This window comes from Perognathus longimembris, chromosome 21 (genome assembly GCF_023159225.1).
Source record: "Perognathus longimembris pacificus isolate PPM17 chromosome 21, ASM2315922v1, whole genome shotgun sequence".
Taxonomy (NCBI): domain Eukaryota; kingdom Metazoa; phylum Chordata; class Mammalia; order Rodentia; family Heteromyidae; genus Perognathus; species Perognathus longimembris.
Window position 1 is genome coordinate 828,425 of NC_063181.1, and position 21,868 is coordinate 850,292.

Genomic DNA, 21,868 nt, shown 5'->3' on the forward strand with positions numbered 1-21,868 from the left:
ACACATGCCCTTGGACCTCGGCCCGACAAGTACTGTTAGTCTCTTGCCCTGCCTGTGTGGGGATGGTGATGCTGGTATCTCTAGGTATTGGAGTCCCCATGTAATGATCATTTTTGGACCCAGAGGTTGCATCCACCAGGGGAGGTTTGGCAGGAACTGAAAAGACAGTTGCAGGTCATCATTACGTTTGTATGTAGTTAGTGTCTTTCTTCAGTGGAACCTAAGTTAACAGTTTTAACCAGGACTCCTAAAAGTTCATTAGGATCTTTAAACTGAGATTCAGCCATCCTAGAGCACATCCCAGCAAGCTTGCAGTCAGAACCACCCATGCCCCCACTGGATTATTGTGTTGATGTCACAGACTGGAGTGACACTTCTAGGTCAGGTTCTGGTCTCCTGTTTTAGATTAGGAAAGGGAATGTTTATACTTACACCATTTCTCTCCATCTCCTTGTTTCAGTTTTCCAAATCCATGGTGCTGGATGCGTATAGCGAGTATGTGAATAATTTCAGCACGGCCGTGGCAATCCTCAAGAAAACATGTGCCACTAAGCCTGCTTTTCTTGAATTTTTAAAGGTAAGTCCATTTTTTTAGTTTAACATTTTCTTGATACCATTTCCATGACAAAGCACATAATAATGAAACTTGACCAAACCTTGCCTCTAAATTACTGACATTACTTCTAATAACAACTTCAGCACCAGCAGACCCTAGGTACTGGCATAGGCTTGAAATGAATATGAATTTTAGTTTTTTGAAAATAACTTTTATTTGCCCATCGTTTTTAAGTGGACAGAATGTGAGATCAGACCCAGATAACCTCCCTGCCCTCAGCTTGAGAATAAGGGAAGGCCTTATTCTAGATTCTGAGGGTCAGAGTAGTTGGCAAGGCATTGGAAATCAGACCCCTGGGTAGAGCGAGCCCTGCTGGCTGCTGGCTTTGTAGCATTACAACCATTCCCCTGGTGGATGCTGGTTTGGGGGCAAATCTCAGCCCGGGTGTTGCTGCAGGTGGAGCCCCATTGAACCCCCCTTTCAAAGCTCTGTCTTCCCCGCTCAATCTCGTTTGTATTATAAAACCTCATGGCAGTGTTGTGTTCTTGTTACTTGGACCATGTTTCTGGGAACTTCTGCTACCTGGGGTGAAATAATACAGGGCAAGCACTCCTGCCAACAGCGAGTTTTATTTAAGCTGGAATCTTCCCTCCTCCTCTCCTGTTGAGCATAGTGGTCCCTGCTGTTCCTTGGCAATGAAATCTCCATCCCGGCACTCTTGAGCACTCACAGTACTCTGTATCCTTTTGCTGCCACAGCATCTCTGTCTAGGGAGATGGAAAGCATGACAGAATTCAAGTTTTGTTCTGAAGTTGCCGAACATGTCACATGTAGCACAATGGAGACCACAGCTTCCTCGGATCAGCTTCCAAGACTGAGGTAGCTTTGGCCCAGTGCAGGTGTAATCCAGCCATGCTATTCCCTTTGCAGTGCCTTTGGCCATGCCCCAGCTGATGCTCGAGGCTGTCAGTGGTCTAGGCCAGGGACGAGCCTGGTCCTACAAGGCTGTGTAGCTAGGATGACCTGTGAGGGCCAAAAGGACCTTCTGCAGCTGTGGGGTGGCCAGCCCCTCTGGGGGCATACTGGTTGATTCAGCTACTCAGGAGTCTGCCTTGCTCAGTAGGGCCGGGGTAGCTAGGATTAGGAAGATATGTAGTCCTCCTCAGGGCAAATGGTCAAGTAAAAGGTGTTTCCCAGACACTTGCTAGTGCTTGCTTCTTGGTGGATCTGAAGGCAAGGTGTAGGTCTTGAGTAGTAGTCACTGACACCCTTGTCCTGTGTGTGGTGACAACAGGCTTGACCTGGCTATGACCCCAAGTGACCAAACATGCTTTCCCACAGCAGAGCCAGGAGTGCAGCCCTGACCGTGCCACCCTCTACAGCCTCATGATGAAGCCCATTCAGCGGTTCCCCCAGATCATCCTCCTGCTCCAGGTGTGTCTCTGCTCTGTGGCCTCGGGCAGGCCCTGCCACCGCTTCACTGCTGGAGGGTGACGGAAGGCCAGGAACTGACTAGACAGGTGTCCTGCAGGGGTTTTGCCCCTCCCTGGAGGCAGCTGCAGAGCCTCTGTGCCCCCACTAGTAGACAGACCTCACCCATGTGACAGCAGGACAGTCATCAGCTTGCACATGTGTGACTTCCCTCATAAGACCCAGCAGAGTTTGGTCTAGAAGTGTGTGGGACATGGTTTGTTCCCTGTGTCAGGAGGGCATGGCCAGTCTTAGAAAGTCAGGAACAGATTTAAGCAAATTGTGCCAGTCCTTCATTTATTCAGCAAGATACCTGGGGACTAGGGACTCCAAGATGATTAAATATGCTTTCCAGTGGATCCTGTGTTCCTGGTAGACCAAGACTTCTCGATGCACCCGTCACCTGATGCAGACCGCCTGCTCCACTTTATGTGGGGTGCTGGCACACTGCTGGCTCCTGGCCCCACCCTGAGCCCAGGTACCAAGCCACCTCTAAGTGCCTTAGCACTCACCCTGTCCACCAGGGACTTGTGTTCAAAAGGGCATTTGCAGGCCGGGGGTGCAGCTCAATGGGTGTTGCCGAGCATGGCAGGTTCAGTCCCTAACACTGCAAAAAGAAAAAAAAAGCATTTCAGAAGAATCCTCGCTGGCCTGGCCTTTACTTGCTGAGTCCCCGGTGCTGGCATGATTGGAATGGGTCACTGCCTGGCTTGCGGACTCAAAGCTGGTAGCATTGTTGCTAGGAAGGAGTTCTACTAGGCCCTCTTCCAATGTAGGAAGCTAAAATGTGCTTCTGAACAAACAGTAGTCATAAAAGCATGAAAAAAGAGTACCACTAAACTGCTAACATTGGGTATTTCTTGATTAGACTTATAAATAAACCCTTTTTGTTTTATGTTGTTTTATCTTAGTTTTCTAATATATGTACACTTACCCTGTTTTAGAATATTGATAATGCAAGCTATTGTTCACTGAATACTAAAGTTCCCAGAAAATGTGTTTTTCCCTTTTTCTTTTTCTTTATTTGTGCTGTGCTGAGGATTGAACTCATAAACTTCACACTTGCAAGGCAAGTATTTTTTACCTGCTGAGCCACACCACCACTACTCTTTGCCCATTTTGCTCCCCCACTCTTAGTTCATTTCCAAGAAGGGTCTTAAGCTAATTTTACCTATGCTTACCCAAGACCACAGGAATGAACCTTCACGCCCACCTTGTGTTTTGGATAGAGTCTCTAACTTTTGCTCAGATTAGCTTTGAACCACCATCTTCCTATTACTGTCTTCTGAGTAGCTGGGATTGCAGGCTTACACCACCATGCCAGCCTGCAGTTTAGCTTTCAGTTGGCAAATGTTTGTAACATGTTGGAACATTGTTAATTTGTAAGAGGTCAAAGTCATCATTCACATTCCCCCACATTGCAGCAGTCATCTTGCAGTGTCCCCACTTAGAGAAGTCACTGTGCACCTGCCACTCCCACATCACAGCAGTCATCCTGCACCTGTCCCCACATCACAGCCGTCACCGTGCACCTGTCCCCACATCACAGAAGTCACCGTGCACCTGTCCCCACATCACAGCAGTCACCGTGCACCTGTCCCCACATCACAGAAGTCACCATGCACCTGTCCCCACATCACAGAAGTCACCGTGCACCTGTCCCCACATCACAGAAGTCATCCTGCACCTGTCCCCACATCACAGAAGTCATCCTGCACCTGTCCCCACATCACAGCCGTCACCGTGCACCTGTCCCCACATCACAGCCGTCACTGTGCACCTGTCCCCACATCACAGCAGTCACCGTGCACCTGTCCCCACATCACAGAAGTCACCATGCACCTGTCCCCACATCACAGCAGTCACCGTGCACCTGTCCCCACATCACAGAAGTCACCATGCACCTGTCCCCACATCACAGAAGTCACCGTGCACCTGTCCCCACATCACAGAAGTCATCCTGCACCTGTCCCCACATCACAGAAGTCATCCTGCACCTGTCCCCACATCACAGCCGTCACCGTGCACCTGTCCCCACATCACAGCCGTCACTGTGCACCTGTCCCCACATCACAGAAGTCACCGTGCACCTGTCCCCACATCACAGCAGTCACCGTGCACCTGTCCCCACATCACAGAAGTCACCATGCACCTGTCCCCACATCACAGAAGTCACCGTGCACCTGTCCCCACATCACAGAAGTCATCCTGCACCTGTCCCCACATCACAGCAGTCACCATGCACCTGTCCCCACATCACAGAAGTCACCGTGCACCTGTCCCCACATCACAGCAGTCACCGTGCACCTGTCCCCACATCACAGAAGTCATCCTGCACCTGTCCCCACATCACAGCCGTCACCGTGCACCTGTCCCCACATCACAGAAGTCACCGTGCACCTGTCCCCACATCACAGAAGTCACCATGCACCTGTCCCCACATCACAGAAGTCACCGTGCACCTGTCCCCACATCACAGCAGTCACCGTGCACCTGTCCCCACATCACAGCCGTCACCGTGCACCTGTCCCCACATCACAGAAGTCACCGTGCACCTGTCCCCACATCACAGCAGTCACCGTGCACCTGTCCCCACATCACAGAAGTCACCATGCACCTGTCCCCACATCACAGAAGTCACCGTGCACCTGTCCCCACATCACAGAAGTCATCCTGCACCTGTCCCCACATCACAGAAGTCATCCTGCACCTGTCCCCACATCACAGCCGTCACCGTGCACCTGTCCCCACATCACAGCCGTCACTGTGCACCTGTCCCCACATCACAGCAGTCACCATGCACCTGTCCCCACATCACAGAAGTCACCATGCACCTGTCCCCACATCACAGAAGTCACCGTGCACCTGTCCCCACATCACAGAAGTCACCGTGCACCTGTCCCCACATCACAGCAGTCACCGTGCACCTGTCCCCACATCACAGAAGTCATCCTGCACCTGTCCCCACATCACAGAAGTCATCCTGCACCTGTCCCCACATCACAGAAGTCATCCTGCACCTGTCCCCACATCACAGCCGTCACCGTGCACCTGTCCCCACATCACAGCCGTCACTGTGCACCTGTCCCCACATCACAGCAGTCACCATGCACCTGTCCCCACATCACAGAAGTCACCATGCACCTGTCCCCACATCACAGAAGTCACCGTGCACCTGTCCCCACATCACAGAAGTCACCGTGCACCTGTCCCCACATCACAGCCGTCACCGTGCACCTGTCCCCACATCACAGAAGTCATCCTGCACCTGTCCCCACATCACAGAAGTCACCGTGCACCTGTCCCCCACATCACAGCCGTCACCGTGCACCTGTCCCCACATCACAGAAGTCATCCTGCACCTGTCCCCACATCACAGCCGTCACCGTGCACCTGTCCCCACATCACAGCCGTCACCGTGCACCTGTCCCCACATCACAGAAGTCACCGTGCACCTGTCCCCACATCACAGCAGTCACCATGCACCTGTCCCCACATCACAGAAGTCACCGTGCACCTGTCCCCACATCACAGCCGTCACCGTGCACCTGTCCCCACATCACAGAAGTCACCGTGCACCTGTCCCCACATCACAGAAGTCATCCTGCACCTGTCCCCACATCACAGAAGTCATCCTGCACCTGTCCCCACATCACAGCAGTCACCGTGCACCTGTCCCCACATCACAGCAGTCACCGTGCACCTGTCCCCACATCACAGCCGTCACCGTGCACCTGTCCCCACATCACAGAAGTCACCGTGCACCTGTCCCCACATCACAGCCGTCACCGTGCACCTGTCCCCACATCACAGAAGTCACCGTGCACCTGTCCCCACATCACAGAAGTCACCGTGCACCTGTCCCCACATCACAGCAGTCACCGTGCACCTGTCCCCACATCACAGAAGTCACCGTGCACCTGTCCCCACATCACAGCAGTCATCCTGCACCTGTCCCCACATCACAGCTGTCACCGTGCACCTGTCCCCACATCACAGCAGTCACCATGCACCTGTCCCCACATCACAGCAGTCATCGTGCACCTGTCCCCACATCACAGAAGTCATCCTGCATCTGTCCCCACATCACAGCCGTCACCGTGCACCTGTCCCCACATCACAGCCATCACCTTGCACCTGTCCCCACATCACAGCAGTCACCATGCACCTGTCCCCACATCACAGCAGTCATCGTGCACCTGTCCCCACATCACAGCAGTCATCATGCACGTGTCCTGCCCCCCTCCCTACATTATAGCACCAGCTGGGTGAAGAAGGCAGCTACCACAGCTCTTAGACTGTTGTCATTTAACCAAGTTGCTGAACTCCTCACAGCCTAGTCAGAGGGATTTGCATGTCTTACATGGGTGTGGGTTATGTATGGTGGCCCAAACAGTTACAAGGCTGACACTGAAGATCTCTGGTCCTAGACTCCTATAGCAGATAAAATCCTAATGAGAGATTTGAAATATTTCAATATTGACAGAATGTGATGCAGAGTCTGGAAGTAAGCACTAGCAGTACCTTCTGAGTACAGGTTGCTCGGGGCTCTGTGAAAGACTGTGCGAAGCACAGCAGAGCAAAGTAGAGTACATGTGTGCATATTGGTGTACATTGCACCGAGGTGGGTCCAAGGTGGCCCAGGTGTCAGGGGAGGGCACCAAGGCCGGTCTGTGTGGCAAGGAGGGTGCTGAGGTGCGTTTGCATGTCAGGGGAGAGCACCAAGGTGGCTGGTGTGTCAGGGAAGGCACCGAGATGTCTCACATGTCAGTGGAGGGCACTGAGGTGGACCGCATGGTGTGGGAGGGCACCAAGTTGGGTTCATATATCGGGAGGGCTCCAAGGTGGCTCATGTGTCAGGGGAGGGCACCCTCCCCTGAAGGTCCACATAATGGGATGGCACTGAGGTGGGCCCATGTGTCAGGGGAGGGCATCAAGGCTGACTCATGTGTCAGGAGAGGGCACCGAGGAGGACCACACAATGTTGAAGGGCACTGAAATGGGCCCACGTGTCAGGGAAGGGCATCAGGGTTGATTCATGTGTCAGGGAGGACACCAAAGAGGACCGGTTGGTATAAAATGGCACCTAGGTAGGCCTGTGTGTCATGGGAGGGCACTGAGATACACCACATGGTGTGAGGTGTCATAGAGGGGCCTGCGTGTCAGTAGAGGGCACCAAGGTGGCAGGTATGTCAGGGAAGGGCACTGAGGTGTCCCTCAGGGTGCAGGATGGCACGAGATCGGCCTGCAAGTTGGAAGGGCACTGAGGTGTATCTGAACTCAAATGAGTGATCTGTTAACCTGTGTGGTAACCACCATGCTCTGCTCTTGGCTCCCAGGACATGTTAAAGAACACCTCCAAAGGACATCCTGACCGACTGCCCCTTCAGATGGCATTAACAGAGCTCGAAACCTTAGCAGAGAAGTTAAACGAAAGAAAAAGAGATGCCGACCAACGCTGTGAGATCAAACAGATAGCAAAAGCCATAAATGAAAGATACCTGAACAAGGTTGACAGAGATTTGTTTCAACCCTACAGTCAAGTTATTTTTGCTTTGTACTAATCAGCCACTTACTACTGCTCATTTTGTTTAATGCATTTGGCCCAGAGATCACCTGGGGTGAATGAGTTCAGGGAGGCTGCTGGGGTTTGCTCCTAGCCCTAGCAGGCTGGTGCCCTTTCACGGGAAGGAACCAGGTAGCATGCCTCAGTTCCTCAGATGGATGTAGAAAGGCTTAGACCAACTCTTTGAGCTTGCCTTTGTGTCCAGAATGCCACCTCCCATTTTAGGCACTGCTCGGTTTGTACCCACCTGTGTGTGTCTAAGTTGTGTTTATCATGAAGAATCAATGCAGAACAAACAGGAAGAAAGCAGTCCTTTGCCAGCTTTGTATTAGTAAAAAATGGTTTTCTTACAGCAGCCTGCTGATGTGTGTGGGCTTACCATATTCATGTAAGGCCTAGTCATAGGGTGTGTTCCTCATTATGAGCATGTTAAATGATTGCATTCAATGTTCATTGTTGCTAAGATCTAATTTCTTTTTCTCAGTAGGAGGTATTTCCTACTTTGAGAACTTTGTGGTAATACATTTTCCAAATGGGGTATGTGGAGATTTTGTTAACTGAGGATTAGTCAGTTATGTTCTTACTGTGGATGTGGCACCTAAAGCTGTGCTTCCCTCCGTGTTTGAAGGCTTGGAAGCAGCCAGGTGTGGTGTATTGGACAGATGTGTAGGCCAGGAAAGCACTGCCCTAAGGCTGGTGTCCAGCTTATTAGTGCCAGGGCTGGCAGGCAGTGGACATTTAGGATCAGAAGTGCTTGGCCATCCAGGCTGAGGAAGCTGCATTTCCTCGTGGGTTACATTACTCTGAGCATGATGTGCCATAGCATTTTCTTTTCCTAGGAACTGGTGGTGTCCTTGTGGCTCAGGGAAACAGCATGGCAGACATACGTTTAGGTGCTGCTGATGTGCTTGCTGGTGCTGGCTTTGGGAAAGTCATTTGCAAAATAGTTCTCCAAGTGCTCATGGTTGGCTGTGTAGTGAGTGAAGGAAGGTGTGTGTTCAGAGCAACAGAGCAACAAGAGGTGAGCAGGAAGGAGCATTCTTGCCCTCTGCCCTCTGAGCAGCTCTAGGAAAACCCTATGTACAGGAGTCTTAGATCCTTCCTTGCTTAGGACAGATGCAGATGCTAATGTCTGTAAGGCATGGAGTTTACAGTTAAGTTCTGAGTCCACATTGCCTGTGCATGAAATGTGAGCTGGAACATGCAGGTTCTCCTTAGTGAAAATAATATATAAAATTTGATGCTGTAACTGATATTTTTGTTAACTTCCCTCGTCTCCACTTTGCATTTTTGGTGGGGATTGTTGGTGTTGTTTTCCTTTCAGCTCCTTGGCAGTGGAAGCCGGTACCTCATTCGCTCTGATGATGTGATAGAAACAGTTTACAATGACAGGGGAGAAATTATCAAGACCAAAGAACGCAGGCTCTTCATGTTGAATGATGTACTGATGTGTGCCACTGTCAGCTCCCGGTAAGAACAGACCTGTGGGCTGTATTAACCTCAAAGCAAGGTCCATGTGTGTCTAAGGACAAGGGAGACTTTGTTCAGGTTTCCACTCAAATTGTGCTGATCTGATGCTAAGCTTAGTTCCATAACCTAGGGAGCAAGAAAATTTATTTAAAAAAACAAACAAACTGGGGTTGGGTCTCTGAGTCTGCTGGTAGAAATTTGGTCCCTACATGTGGACTTACTTAAAACCAGGCTGGTGTGGTCCAGCTTGTGAGTTCTTCTGTCACCCAAATCAATCTTGTCCTTTTTGTTTTGTTTTGTTTTTTTAAGCTACTTCTTTGCATTTTGTTAAGTGTTTTACTTACACACACACACACACACATATATATATATTCATATTTAGTGTAAACCAAGAAAACAGTCAGTGCCCCACTGATTCTTTCACTTAACATAATTTTACCTCAAACTTGTTCTCTAGCACATAAAGACAGTAGCAAGCTGAGGATATCTGAGAGGTTAGGTATTCAAATATAGCTCGTGCATAAGTAATTTGGTTTAAAATTAAATGTGGTGTTCTTGCTGCTAACTGAAATAGTACAAATGAACTAAAGTAGAGAGCTCCTAATAGTTTTCAACTGTCAGTTGTTAGACTTCTCTGGAGGTTTGGAAGCCACTTGCCCTAGTCTTCAGACTCTTTAAGTGATTTGTGGGAGAGTGTTTACACCATGGAAGTTGGATGCAGGCCCTTTTCTGGGGAGCAGACTGGGAAACATTCCCATACACCACTGTCATGTGACCTGTCTTTCATGTCACCCTCCTTGCCCCTACTGGTAGAATCTGAGCAGAGAGGAGGCAGCCTGGTGACGTTTGGCAGTTGACACTTTGGGGATCCAATTCTGCAGTGTTGATTTCTAGCTTCGTTCCAGGCACTCCCCTCACTAGTCCCTAGAATTCTCATCTATAAGCTAAAAGGAAGGATGATGGTTCTAAAGTGACTGTAATGATGAAAAGACTGCTGGCTAAGAGCCCACAACCACAATACCCACACCTTACTGCCCACGGTGGTCATGCAGTGCCTGCAAGCATGCTACCCGCACCATCTGCCCGCGGTGGTCAGCCCTTCTGCTTCTCAGCATCTTCCTTGTTTGTAGCAGCTACAAAAATTCTGCAAAATGTACCTCTCTTTCAGTGGTCCTCCACTTTAATGAACAGGGCTTAGCTGTTACCACAGTGGCCATGGCCAAGCTCTGGGTACTGTGTGTTTTTCACTCTTGTCTGAATGTGTAGAAAGAAGTCAGTGAGGTGGACTGGGAATGTGGCCTAGTGGTAGAGTGTTTGCCTAGCATGCATGAAGCCCTGGGTTCGATTCCTCAGCACCACATATACAGAAAAAGCTGAAAGTGGTGCCTGTGGTTCAAGAGGTAGAGTGCTAGCCTTGAGCAAAAGAAGGCAGGGATAGTGCTCAGGCCCTGAGTCCAAGCTCCAGGACTGGGTTGGTGGGGGGGTGGGGAGAGATTAGATAAAAACAGAAGTCAGTGACTTTCTGGTTTGGAGAGATGACTTTTGAATGTTTCTTTGCATTGTGCTCCATATTATAATTAAAGCACATATATACAACATTTTATTCATTTAATTTCTATATACTCAGTAAATATTTTAACCATGGAGTATAATGGTATGGTTTAATTCTGTTAAAGTAATTATAATGTAAGTATATAGGAGAGAAGAACCGATTTTGCAATTAACATTACGAAGCAATCAGTATTTCTGTCTACATGGAATATTTTTCCTACTTGTTTATTTCTTCAGATTTCCTGAGTCAGGGTCCTCAGTGGTCAGTGTCAGCTCCTCTCTGAGTTTCCATTGGGAGGCCTCCTAGACACCGGCTACTGGGCACCAGTCACCAGATACTCACCGGGAACAGGGGGATACTGGTCACTGAGCTCTCTGGGGACACCTGTCACCGAGGTCTCCCAGGGGTCTGAGGACACTGGCCACCAAGTTCTCTGGGGACTTTGGTCTCCCAAGTTTTCCCCCGGGTGTCTGGGGACACCGGTCACTTGAGTTCCCCTGGGGAGTCTGGGGTCACTGGTCACCAAGTTCTGGCACATTGATCAAGTTCTCCTGGAACACTGCTCACCTAGTTTTGGGACACTGGTCATTGAGTTCTCCTGGAATACTGGTCACCAAGTTTTCTGGGGTTCCCAAGTTCTCTGGGGTCCCCAAGTTCTCTGGGGATGCTGGTCACAGAATTCTCCTAGGGGTCTGGGGATACCAGTCACTAAGTCCTCTGGGGATGCCGGTCACCAAGTTCTTCCAAGACACTGGTCACTGAGTTCTCCCAAGGGGTCTGTTGTCACTGAGTTCTATTGGGGTGTCTGGGTGAGGAGGCCCCCATGCATATTCAGCTGGAGGCCCCACTATGGAGCCCAGGCAGCCACATATAAGGAAGTCAGGGGTGCCAACTCCACAGTTGGGGTGTATCTCAGTGGCTGGGGGAAGGGTGGAAAGTGCCATTCACAAAGTCATAGACTTCTGGTTATTTCAGCACCTTGCACGAAAACCACATTGTGACCAGCCAGAGGTACCTGCTCAAGTGGAGTGTCCCTCTGGGACACGTGACTGTGATTGAGTACGGCAGCAACCCCAGCACAGGCGAGCATAGCCGATACCCCTCTGTGCACTCTCCTGAAAGCCTGGCTGTGGTGGCGAACGCGAAGCCTCGTAAGTGACCCTGTGTTAATGCTCTCACAGACCTGGCCTCTGATAGATTTGTTGGCACAGCGAGACCCAGAGCCATTTTTGCTGCCAACTGATGTGCCTAAGTCAGTCCTTATTTTGAAATAAGGACTGTTGTATAGCCTCTTTCTCAGCTGCCATCTAAGCGCTGTGCTTCACACTGACCAGGCTGGGACTCAGGGGATGTCTCTGGTCAGTGCTGAACCGCACCAATGTACAGGTGAGCATTCTGCGGTGAGTGAGATAAGTAAGAGAGATGGCAAGGTGTTTCACATTGCAGCAAATACTTTGCTCAAGGTTAGCACTCTACCATTTGAACTACAGCTCCACTCTGGATTTTTCCTGGTTCATTGGAGACAAGAGTCTCACAGCCTTTCCTGCCGGGCTGGCTTTGAACTGCAATCCTCAGACCTCAGCCTCCTGAGTAGCTAGGTTACCAGGCGTGAGCCACTGGTGCCTGGTTACATTCACGTTTTCTAAGTACTGAATCTACCCAAGGGGGAGATCTTCATCTGTCTCCTCATCAGGGATCATGCAAAGGGATGAGAGTAGTGGAGACGTGATTCTATTAGCCTTATTTGCCTTTGAAACAACTTTTATGGTGAGTTTCAGTGATCATTTCAAGCTAATTTTATTTTTTTCTGAGAAAAATGTAAAACAGATGGAAAGTCTTATTTTAATATTCTCTGACAAAATTGCCTTCTCTTGTTCTTTTAAAGAAAGCTACTCAATAAAATGATTACAGGGAGGGAGGGGATGGGGGAAGAAACGTAAGAGAAGGTCGAGGGAGATGGATATGTTTAAGGTGTGAAATCACATGTATGAAAACGTTGGAACCAGAGTTTAGACTCCCGGGCCCGACTGCACGTTTAAGGCTAGCTGTTTGCTCCTGTAAATCTGGATTTTGCACTTGAGACCTGGATGCCCCTATGAGCTTTCCATAGGAGCAGCGCCAGAGGCACCTGAGTGTGGCATAGTTCTCATCGTCTGCTGGAAGACATAGGCCGCCCGGAGAAGTGCCACTTTGGAAGTGCCAATCAGACAAATAGGCGCACAGGGAAGCAAGGCCATTGGGTGCCTGAGTCTGGGGCTCAAGGTGAAACAACCGGAGTTCCTGAGCACTTATACGGCAGGTGAAGCAAAGGCCCACATATTCCCCTGGTCCCTTGTCTCATGCCCACAATGACCCGTGGGGATCTTGGGACCTCGAATCTCTGCCTATACGCTGGGAATCAGCGGTAGATTGAGGAATGTGGAATATGTGGTCTTTATTAATATTTTTTAATTTATTTATTAATTAAGCAAAAATTTTTGACAAGGTGTTGTGCACAAGGGGTACAGTTACATAGTAGGGCAGTGTGTACATTTCTTGTGATATCTTACACCCTGTTTTTCTTTCCCTTCCCTAGGTCAGGTAGACATATATACAATACACAGTGTACCATTAATATTTTAAAATAAAATATTTTTGAAAATAAAGCATTTTTCTGGGAATGGTTTAGTTGAAATTTGCTAATTCCTGGAGGATAGAACCCAAGCCTAAGTTTTCTGGGGCTTCCCCCAGCCCACAAGAACAGGCAGTGCCCACTGGCATTTAGAATTGGTCAAGCGATGGGCTGTTTATAAGGATGAGGACATTAATGCATATACTGCACGTACCGTCCTTGCATGCAGTGGGGTCCACATCCGGCTGGCAGCTCCCTCTGTACTGCAGGTAGACCTGGGTCCACCTACAGCTCACAGGACTGCAGCCTTGCCTGTGTTCCCTCAGTCTGTACAGCCAGATCCCATTCCCCCTCAGTGCTCTGGTGCTCTTTCCCTTGCACTTGTCATGCCAGAATCATTTTGAGAAGCTAGCTAGAAGTTCCTGTTCTTGCTGTATGTTCATGTGACTTTTCTGTTGTTTGAATGACAATAACATTTGGTTTCGGAAGCGAGGGTCTGTTGCCTGGTGTTGGAGGCAGGGTGTGGGCGTCACTGCCTAGCAACCCAGCAAGTGCCACTGGGGGAGGCTGGGCTCAGCCTGAGGAATCAGCGGGGGCGGGGCCTGCAGAGTTCCTTGCTCCAGAGCAGGGTTTGGGGTCTGGTGTGCTGTGTGCATCCGCCTTTGCTGAGTTACAGCCTAAACTGTGCTCCCTTCCCAGGGCTGGGGAATGGGTGACCTGTGACCCTCCAGGGGACCTATGGGTTGGCTAAAGCTTCCAGAGCCCCTAAAGTTAATTTTGGGAAATAATTTCTATTTTGTGAATTTCACTGACTGTGAGCCATCTTGGTCCTGGTCTGGTGAGTGGCGCTGTCACTTGTTGTGTCTGTACTCCATCTTAGGGTAATGTTTTCTTCCTGCAGTCTTCCTGAAAATCCTCAAGCCTTTATTTTCAGTAAATAAACAGCACAGCACCCCTGCCTTGTAAGTTTTCTAAGCAGGGACCCCAGGGGAGACTGAGACATGTCTCAGCCTCTCTAGATAGCTAGTATTACAGATATGAGCCACTGATACCTGACTCTTTTCTCTCTCTTTCTCTCTTCTCCTCTTTCCCCTCCCCCCTTTAAGATAGAGTCTTTCTATGTGGCCTAAGCTGGCTTTAGAATTGGCTCTGGGATTACAAGCAGACACCACCATTTGTAGCCTTGCTTCAAAGTCCTTGTTTTCACCCCCTTTCTGTCCTGCAGATACCTCTGGCCCCCCCCCCCCGTGCCCCTCAGCTAGCAGAGAAGACCCTTCAAGGGTCACTGAGGGTTGCCTTGCCTCTCTGGGTCGTGGAGCTCCTGGGATGCGTGAGAACATGCGCCATCCTGGGTGCTGCAGGTGGTGTTTCTGTTGACTTGACCCCACGACCCCTTCCCCATTTGTCACATCCAATTCTATTCAGCTGACACCCTGGATTTTCCAGGCAATTGCAAGAATTTCCATGGAAACGGGCAGTGTTGGAGGGAAAAGCCAGAGAGAGATGTGGAGTCATTGTGTGCCAGCCTTGCAACAGAAAACCTGACTCATGGAATTTAAAACAATTTAAGTTGGCAACTATGTGCCTGTAAATGAGCTCTATCAAACTTTTTTTGTTTGCTTTTGGTGGTGCAAGGGTTTGAATCCAGCCTTGTATTTACCTAGGGGGTGACCTACCATGAGCCACACCCCCAACCCTGGCTTTTGCTGGTTATTTTTGAGATAGGGTCTGGATTCTTTGCCTGAGCACTTACTTGTGTGAGCACCATCCTCCCATAATGGGCTTGCCATTATGCCTAAGGTAACAGGCACACATCACCCATTTCTCCCCCGTCTCTCCCCGAACTATGTGCTCCTTCATTAGCTGGCTTGGGACGACCGTTTTCCTAATTTCAGCTGTTCAAGTAACTAGGGATACGCACATGAGCCTCTCAAATAATTAGGAATATATGGCACCCAGTTCTAACAAACATTTTGATTGCAAATTTTTTGATCATCAGTAGGTTTTTTGGGAGGGCAAAAACACCCAACACCAACTGGAATTTATTTTAGTGTTTCCCAAGCATTGAAGTAAATAGCTTTTGGTCTTTATTCTTTTCTTTCTTTTTCCTTATTTTTAGACAAAGTTTACTTGGGGCCAGGACAGTTATATCAAGATCTGCAAGACCTGCTGCATGATCTCAATGTGGTTGGTCAGATCGCTCAGCTAATAGGAAACCTTAAAGGAAACTATCAGGTAATGGCCAAAGCTTTTCCTCCTAACTCTGTGTGAGCCTATGATTAAATCTTTAAGCTTTATGAGAGGTAAGAATTCAGATGCCTTTAAGAATTGCTCTGGTGGTGGTACCTTCTTTTGCTTTGGTTAAGATGAAACTATTTCATTGTAGCTTTTCTTCATTTTCCAAATACTCTGGAGTGCCATTCTTGACTGAGAAATGTCTTGATTATATGCTGGGCACTGGTGCCTCATGCCTACAATCCTAGCTTCTCAGGAGCCTGAGATCTTAGGATCACAGTTTGAAGCCACCCTAGGTAGGAAAGTCTATGAGATCTTTACCTTCAATTAACCTACACCAGTGGCTCACACCCTTAATCCTAGCTACTCAGGAAGCTGAGATCTGAGAATTGTGGTTTGAAGCCAGCCCAGACAGGAAAGTCTTCAAGACACTTATCTCCAATTAACCACCAAAAAGCCGGAAGTGGAGCTGTGGCTCAGGTGGTAGCCAAGTGAAAGCATGAAGCCCTTAATTTAAGCCCTAGTATTGATCAGAAAGAAGGAAATATCTTGGCCAGGCATGGTGAGCCTGACCCGTAAGTGTTTCTTTTTATCATCAGATAGGAGTATTTTTGGATCTTCCTGAATTTTTCATGTTACAATTTTGCTATTTCTCCTCCTTAATGTTTTCATAAGCACTTAAATATGAATATGCATTTCTTTCGTAGAACTTAAACCAATCATTAGCCCATGATTGGACATCAGGTTTACAGAGACTGATTTTGAAGAAGGAAGATGAAATTAGAGCTGCTGATCGCTGTAGAATTCAGTTACAGCTCCCAGGGAAGCAGGACAAGTCAGTAACTTAGTGCTGTCGTGATGTGTCTTCTTCTGTTGGTGATTATATTGGGTTGCATGGCTTCTGGTGTGACTGAAGAGCACAGGCGTGGGTCCTGAAAGTTGTGGTCCTGGTCAGGAGCTCAAGGCCCTGATAGGGTCGATCTCCAGGGCACTCAGGTCACTGTGCATCTCAGCCTGTGTGCCCACCTCCTGTGGTCCCACTGTGGGGATAGGTGACTGTGTTGTAATTGTGGGATAGGCACAGTTTGTAAAATGAACGCTTGTCTATTGTTTCTGGCAGGTCTGGGAGACCGACATTTTTTACAGCTGTGTTCAACACATTCACCCCTGCTATCAAAGAGTCCTGGATCAACAACTTACAGATGGCCAAGCTTGCCCTGGGTAAGATATAGTCTGTTCAAGGTAACAGGTGCACTTCGGGATGCAGAATCCTTGGAGAGAGCTTTCTCTACATGAGGACATGGGTCCCTGTGAGGGCAAATGGGAGGCCATGTCCATTGCAGCATCCTCAGAGAGCTTTCTTCATGTGAGGATGTGGGTACCTGTAAGGGCCAAATCAAGGCTAAGGAGAAAACCCAGAATGATTCCTCCCTTCACTCATTGGAATGTTTTATTACCCTTAGTGCAAGCTTCTGAAAGTAGCTAATTTCAGCCTTGCTCTCTGCATGTCTTCACAGAGGAGGAGAACCACCTGGGCTGGTTCTGTGTGGATGATGATGGGAACCAGACTAAGAAGGAGACGCACCCTCTCCTTGTGGGACACATGCCTGTGATCGTTGCCAAGCAGCCCGAGTTCAAGGTGAGGGGCCCAAGGCAGCACCTGCTCTCTGCGTGTCTGGGGCCAAGTTACAATCTTGCCTTTCCAAAGAGTCATAGTGACAATTTTTGGAGAAGAAAACAGTTTAGGACTATTCAGGGTTGCTGCTGTCTGAAGCCCAAGGGGAGACTCCGAAGCTCCCCGATGCCTACAGGAGGCTCAGACCCTTTCTGACACCCAGGGGGGTGGCTACTATAGTTGGTGTGGCTGCAGTTCTCTGTGGTTCTACCACAGACTGGCCACACTTAAGGCAAGCTCAGCTCAGTCGCCTCTGTCATGCTTGGCCTCGACATCTGTTTCCACAAACAGGCCTCCATGCCTGGCTCTGCCTGGCACAGCATGTACACTTGGCCAAAGTGACTCCCATCTCCAGGGTGTCCTCTGTATGTCCCCAGAGCTTCCCTCTTCCTTCCTTCCTTCCTCCCTCCCTCTCTCCCTCCTTCCTTCCTTCTTTCCTTTCCCTCCCTCCCTTCCTTCCTTCCTTCCTTCCTTCCTATCCCTCCCTTCCTTTCCCTTCCTTTCTTCCTTCTTTCCTTTCTCTTCCTTCCTTCTTTCCTTCTCTTCTATCCTTCCTTCCTTCCTTCCTTCCTTCCTTCCTTCCTTCCTTCCCTCCTTCCTTCCTTCCTTCCTTCCTTCCTTCCTCTCTCCCTTCCTATTTTAGTCTGTGTTGGGCTGATACCTGAAATTTCTGGCTATATGTTAGAAACATCATTCCTTTAGGATGTTATGTAGTGTTCAAGCCCAAGTTCCATTTTATATGTGAATATTTTCTGTTTTAGATTGAATGTGCTGCTTACAATCCCGAGCCTTACATAAGTAATGATAGTCAACCAGATTCGTTTTCTGTGGCACGTGGCTTCCTGTGGGTAAGATTCTTTGCTTGCTTTTAGGGCAGGTTCACAAAGAATCGATCTGCCCTGGCAATTTCCTGATTGATTTCTGAACAGGAAACCTTCCGGTGAAAGGAAGCTGAGCACCTTTAGAAAAGGTGTGGGAAATGTTTGTGTTCTTTCTCATTGAAAACTTTTACAGATTGAATTGATTCTGAAAATGACTAACCTAACCAATATGAAGATTTTTGGAATAGTAAAGTCATATAGACTTTCCCTCTTCTGGACAGTGCTGGCTTTTTACATTGAAAACAAAAAGGGGTGCTACTAGCAGATTAACATTTTCCAAGTGTATTGATTCTCACATGAAAATCAAGTTGTGGGGGGCATGCATGTAGTCATTGTGTTTTTCTCCTCTTAACCTGTTGATTCAGATTGGAAGTTGTAGCAGTCAAATGGGCCAGATTGCCATCGTGTCATTTCACAATTCCAACCCCAAAGTCATCGAATGCTTCAATGTGGAGTCGCGCATCCTCTGCATGGTGTACATCCCCGTGGAGCAGCCCCCGGAGCATCGCGCAAGCCCAAACTCTGAGGCCACAGCCACCAGGCCTTCCGACGTGCCCACCATCTGTCTGGGCACAGAAGAAGGAAGGTAGAACATTTTCTGTGTGCCAGGGATCTCTGCCAAATCCAAAGCCACACACCCATAGAAGCAGGCAGTCCATGTGGGAATACAAGATGTTAGTGGGGGTTTAGGGTCCTCAGGCTCAGAATGATCACTTCATCCAGGCCACGGGAATTATTTCAGGAAGCCCCATGCTGTTGCTCCCAAAATGATTCACTTTTTTTTTACTGCTTCTTAAAAGTACATATTCTGCCCGACACCCATGGCTCATGCTTGTAATCTTAGTTACTCAGGAGGCTGAGATCTAATGATTATGGTTTGAAGCCAGCCTGATTACGGAAATCCCTGAGCCTCTCTTATCACCAATTGAGTACTAAAAAAGTCAGAAGTGGCGCTGTGGCTCAAATGATAGAGCACTAATCATGAGCAAAACAGCTCAGGGACAAGGCCTTGAGTTTAAGCCCCAGGACCAGCATGCACACACGAAAGTGCATTCTTTCTCAAAGCCCAGGAAACGTAGCCATTTCTATTTGATACACATGATAAAACATTGACTATTTAAAGGAAAGTTAAGGTGTTCCAGGACATATAGGAAAAACTTTTTTTATAACTCAAAATTTCTATTTAAAATATAAGAATATTCTGGGTGCTGATGACTCACAACTGTAATCCTAGCTCTAGCCCATTTGGGGGTGGGGGGCAGATCTGGAGGAGGATTGTGGTTTGTGACTATCACAGGTAGGAAGTTCCATGGATTCTAAAAGTGAAAAGCCAGGCTAGAGGTGTGGCCCATGTGCTGAGCAAGCACAAGGCCCTGAGATCAAACCCAGTACAGTAACCCCTCCAACAACAGAGAAGAAATCAGAATGGCTGCAGATATCTTTTAATATATGCAAGCATGTGTCAGAGTGGGAAAAGGAGGAGCAAGGAGAGAAGTAGGGTAAACTTTGAGTACACTGAAGACACGCTGGTCTATTCAGTGAGCAAGTGCACTGGTTAACTTATATTTTTCTTTTAAAGCATTTCCATTTATAAAAGCAGCCAAGGCTCCAAGAAAGTGAGACTTCAGCACTTTTTCACTCCTGAGAAGTCCACAGTCATGAGCTTGGCCTGCTCACCACAGGGCCTGTATGCTGGCTTGGTCAATGGGTCGGTGGTCAGCTACACCAAGGCTGCAGGTAACCGGCTGTTTCTGAGGCATGGGTGGTGTGGGTGTCAGTGTCTCCTCCTCTTAGCACTGGTTACCCAGGTTCCAGGCCTGTGTAACTTTCTCCTTCCCCAGAGCACAGGAAGTGACTTCCAGAGTCGGTCTCTAAGGACTTTACAAGGACTGAATGTTAGGCAAACTTAGCTCTGAATCTTTGGCTCTCACCCTCTTGGCCCTCTACATACTCATATGCAATCTCACTCTGCCACAGCCCTCATTGCCTTTCTCTCCCTGTGACCACCCCCCCCCCCAAACACCCTCAAGGCTTTTCTGCCCTGTTCAGAGGGGCCTGATGGCCATGACGGGCAGCTTGCCTTTGAGTTGTGCTTTATGTGGTGCAGCATGTACCAGCCTGTCCCTCCTGGGCACAATTTTCCTGAACATCTTTGCCCCCCGCCCCCCTCCGTGTAAAACAGCTCATCGCTCTTTCCAGTCCTCTCTTCACACTACCATGTATGTCTAACTGGCCATCCCAATGGCTTTCCTGATGCCAAGACTTTGTGGGCTATAGACATACAGCCTGTAGACCTGCTGTGGTGTCTCCCTGGGTTTACTCCCAGCCATGGCTCGCTGCTTCCTATCTGGTTGTCCTAGTACAGATATGGAGGCTCAGGCTGCTTGCTGTCTCTCATTGGTTGTCACAGACATGGAGGAGCTGCAGTGGTGGTGGTGGGACACTGCTGTTCTCAGTTCTTTCTTTCTTTCTTGTGAGTTTCAGTAGCCCTGCTTTGTGGATGTTTCCTTCCAGGGTCCGTCTTTCCTACTTCACGGCTGGTGGCTGCGTCTCCCCTTGTAGCTCCTCCCTGCAGATGTACTCACTGGTGACATGGGGCAGCCCCTTCTCCTGTGCATCTGACCCCTCCCCCTCGCACAGTGCTCCTCATGGGATTGCCTCAGGCCCAGCCTTACATGACTCTCACTGCCCTGAGTAGCCTAAGGCATCCTTGTGTCCTGGCTTTCAGAATGGAGTATAAAGTCATCCACCCCCCTCCTGCCACCCTCCCCTGTCATAGGAGACACGCTGCTGGGCCTCCAGGCCCCCAAGTCTATCAGCACTTTATTGTTCCCTGCTCCCATTGTTACCCCTGCCCCAATCACTCCCTCCTGCCACTAACATCTGTAATGCCCACATTTATTTCCTCTTTGCATTCCCATCTTTTCTAGCGTTCACCTTCCCCGTGAACCACCAAAGTGGCCTAAAGCAAAATCCTGTCTCCCCTGAAGCCTCTCTATCTATGCCCAGTTCACATGAATGCACCCTCTTGAGAGGTCTGTGCAGCTTACCCTTCAACCTACAGGTGCCTCTCACCCTGGACCTCCTAACCATTGAGGGCCTTCTGTACCCCTCCACAAAAGTGGCCCTGTCTTCCTCCTGGTTGTATTTCCATGGCCCTGGGAGGGACCAGGGCTTGCTCCCCACCCGGCCCCACGTGCAGCCTGTGGAAGCGTTCACACTTCCCTCTGGTCCTGATGGTCCCTAGCACTAGTGGGGATGTGTCGCTGCTTCTCTCTGTCCATCACAGGTGCCTTAGGTGTCCTGGACTTCACCTGGGCTTCGCACCCCCTTTTGCTTTACCACCTTTGCTGTTCTCTGTGGCTGGTCTTGGCTGCAGACCTCCCGTTCCAGTGGGTTATTTCTATTTACCTATTTTCAAGCCCCTTCCAACGTGCCAGCTCCCTGTGCCAGTGGCTGGTTTGTGTGAATGTCCACACACACCTCAGTGAGCAGGAGCCCCCCTCTCCTCTGTTCCTCATTCACTGTGGCTCCTGTGCATGACTCCTCACTGGACACTGTCTTACATAGTCCTTTTCCCAGGCCTAAGTTCTCACGTTTGTGGCTGGAGAGTTTCAGCACTTTCCTGGTCAGATTATATTTTAGCCAAGTGTCTTCTGACCACCCAGGGAAGAAAAGCACTCTCATTTCAAGCTTTGGGTTTTTTTCCCTTAATTTTTTGTTGTTATTGTAAAGGTGATATACACAGGGTTTACAGTTACATTTTAAGCCCTGTTAGGAACCTGGAACATTTACCTAACATATTCAGTGTGTGAGGCAAAGAGCTGGACCTCCCCTCTCTAAGCTCTTGGC

At 49.0% G+C, this 21,868-nt stretch overlaps 1 protein-coding gene across 1 annotated transcript in view; it reads left to right on the plus strand.

Moving 5' to 3' along the window:
- Arhgef10 (Rho guanine nucleotide exchange factor 10) overlaps positions 1-21,868 on the plus strand; it is a 62,485-nt gene that overhangs the window by 31,210 nt on the left and 9,407 nt on the right. The window contains exons 14-25 of the mRNA XM_048330387.1: positions 461-577; positions 1,898-1,990; positions 7,366-7,536; positions 8,917-9,062; positions 11,590-11,765; positions 15,345-15,460; positions 16,168-16,295; positions 16,581-16,681; positions 16,978-17,099; positions 17,897-17,983; positions 18,382-18,602; positions 19,596-19,753. Of these exons, the coding sequence (XP_048186344.1) occupies positions 461-577; positions 1,898-1,990; positions 7,366-7,536; positions 8,917-9,062; positions 11,590-11,765; positions 15,345-15,460; positions 16,168-16,295; positions 16,581-16,681; positions 16,978-17,099; positions 17,897-17,983; positions 18,382-18,602; positions 19,596-19,753 (1,636 nt within the window). The remainder of the gene's footprint in view (positions 1-460; positions 578-1,897; positions 1,991-7,365; positions 7,537-8,916; positions 9,063-11,589; positions 11,766-15,344; positions 15,461-16,167; positions 16,296-16,580; positions 16,682-16,977; positions 17,100-17,896; positions 17,984-18,381; positions 18,603-19,595; positions 19,754-21,868) is intronic.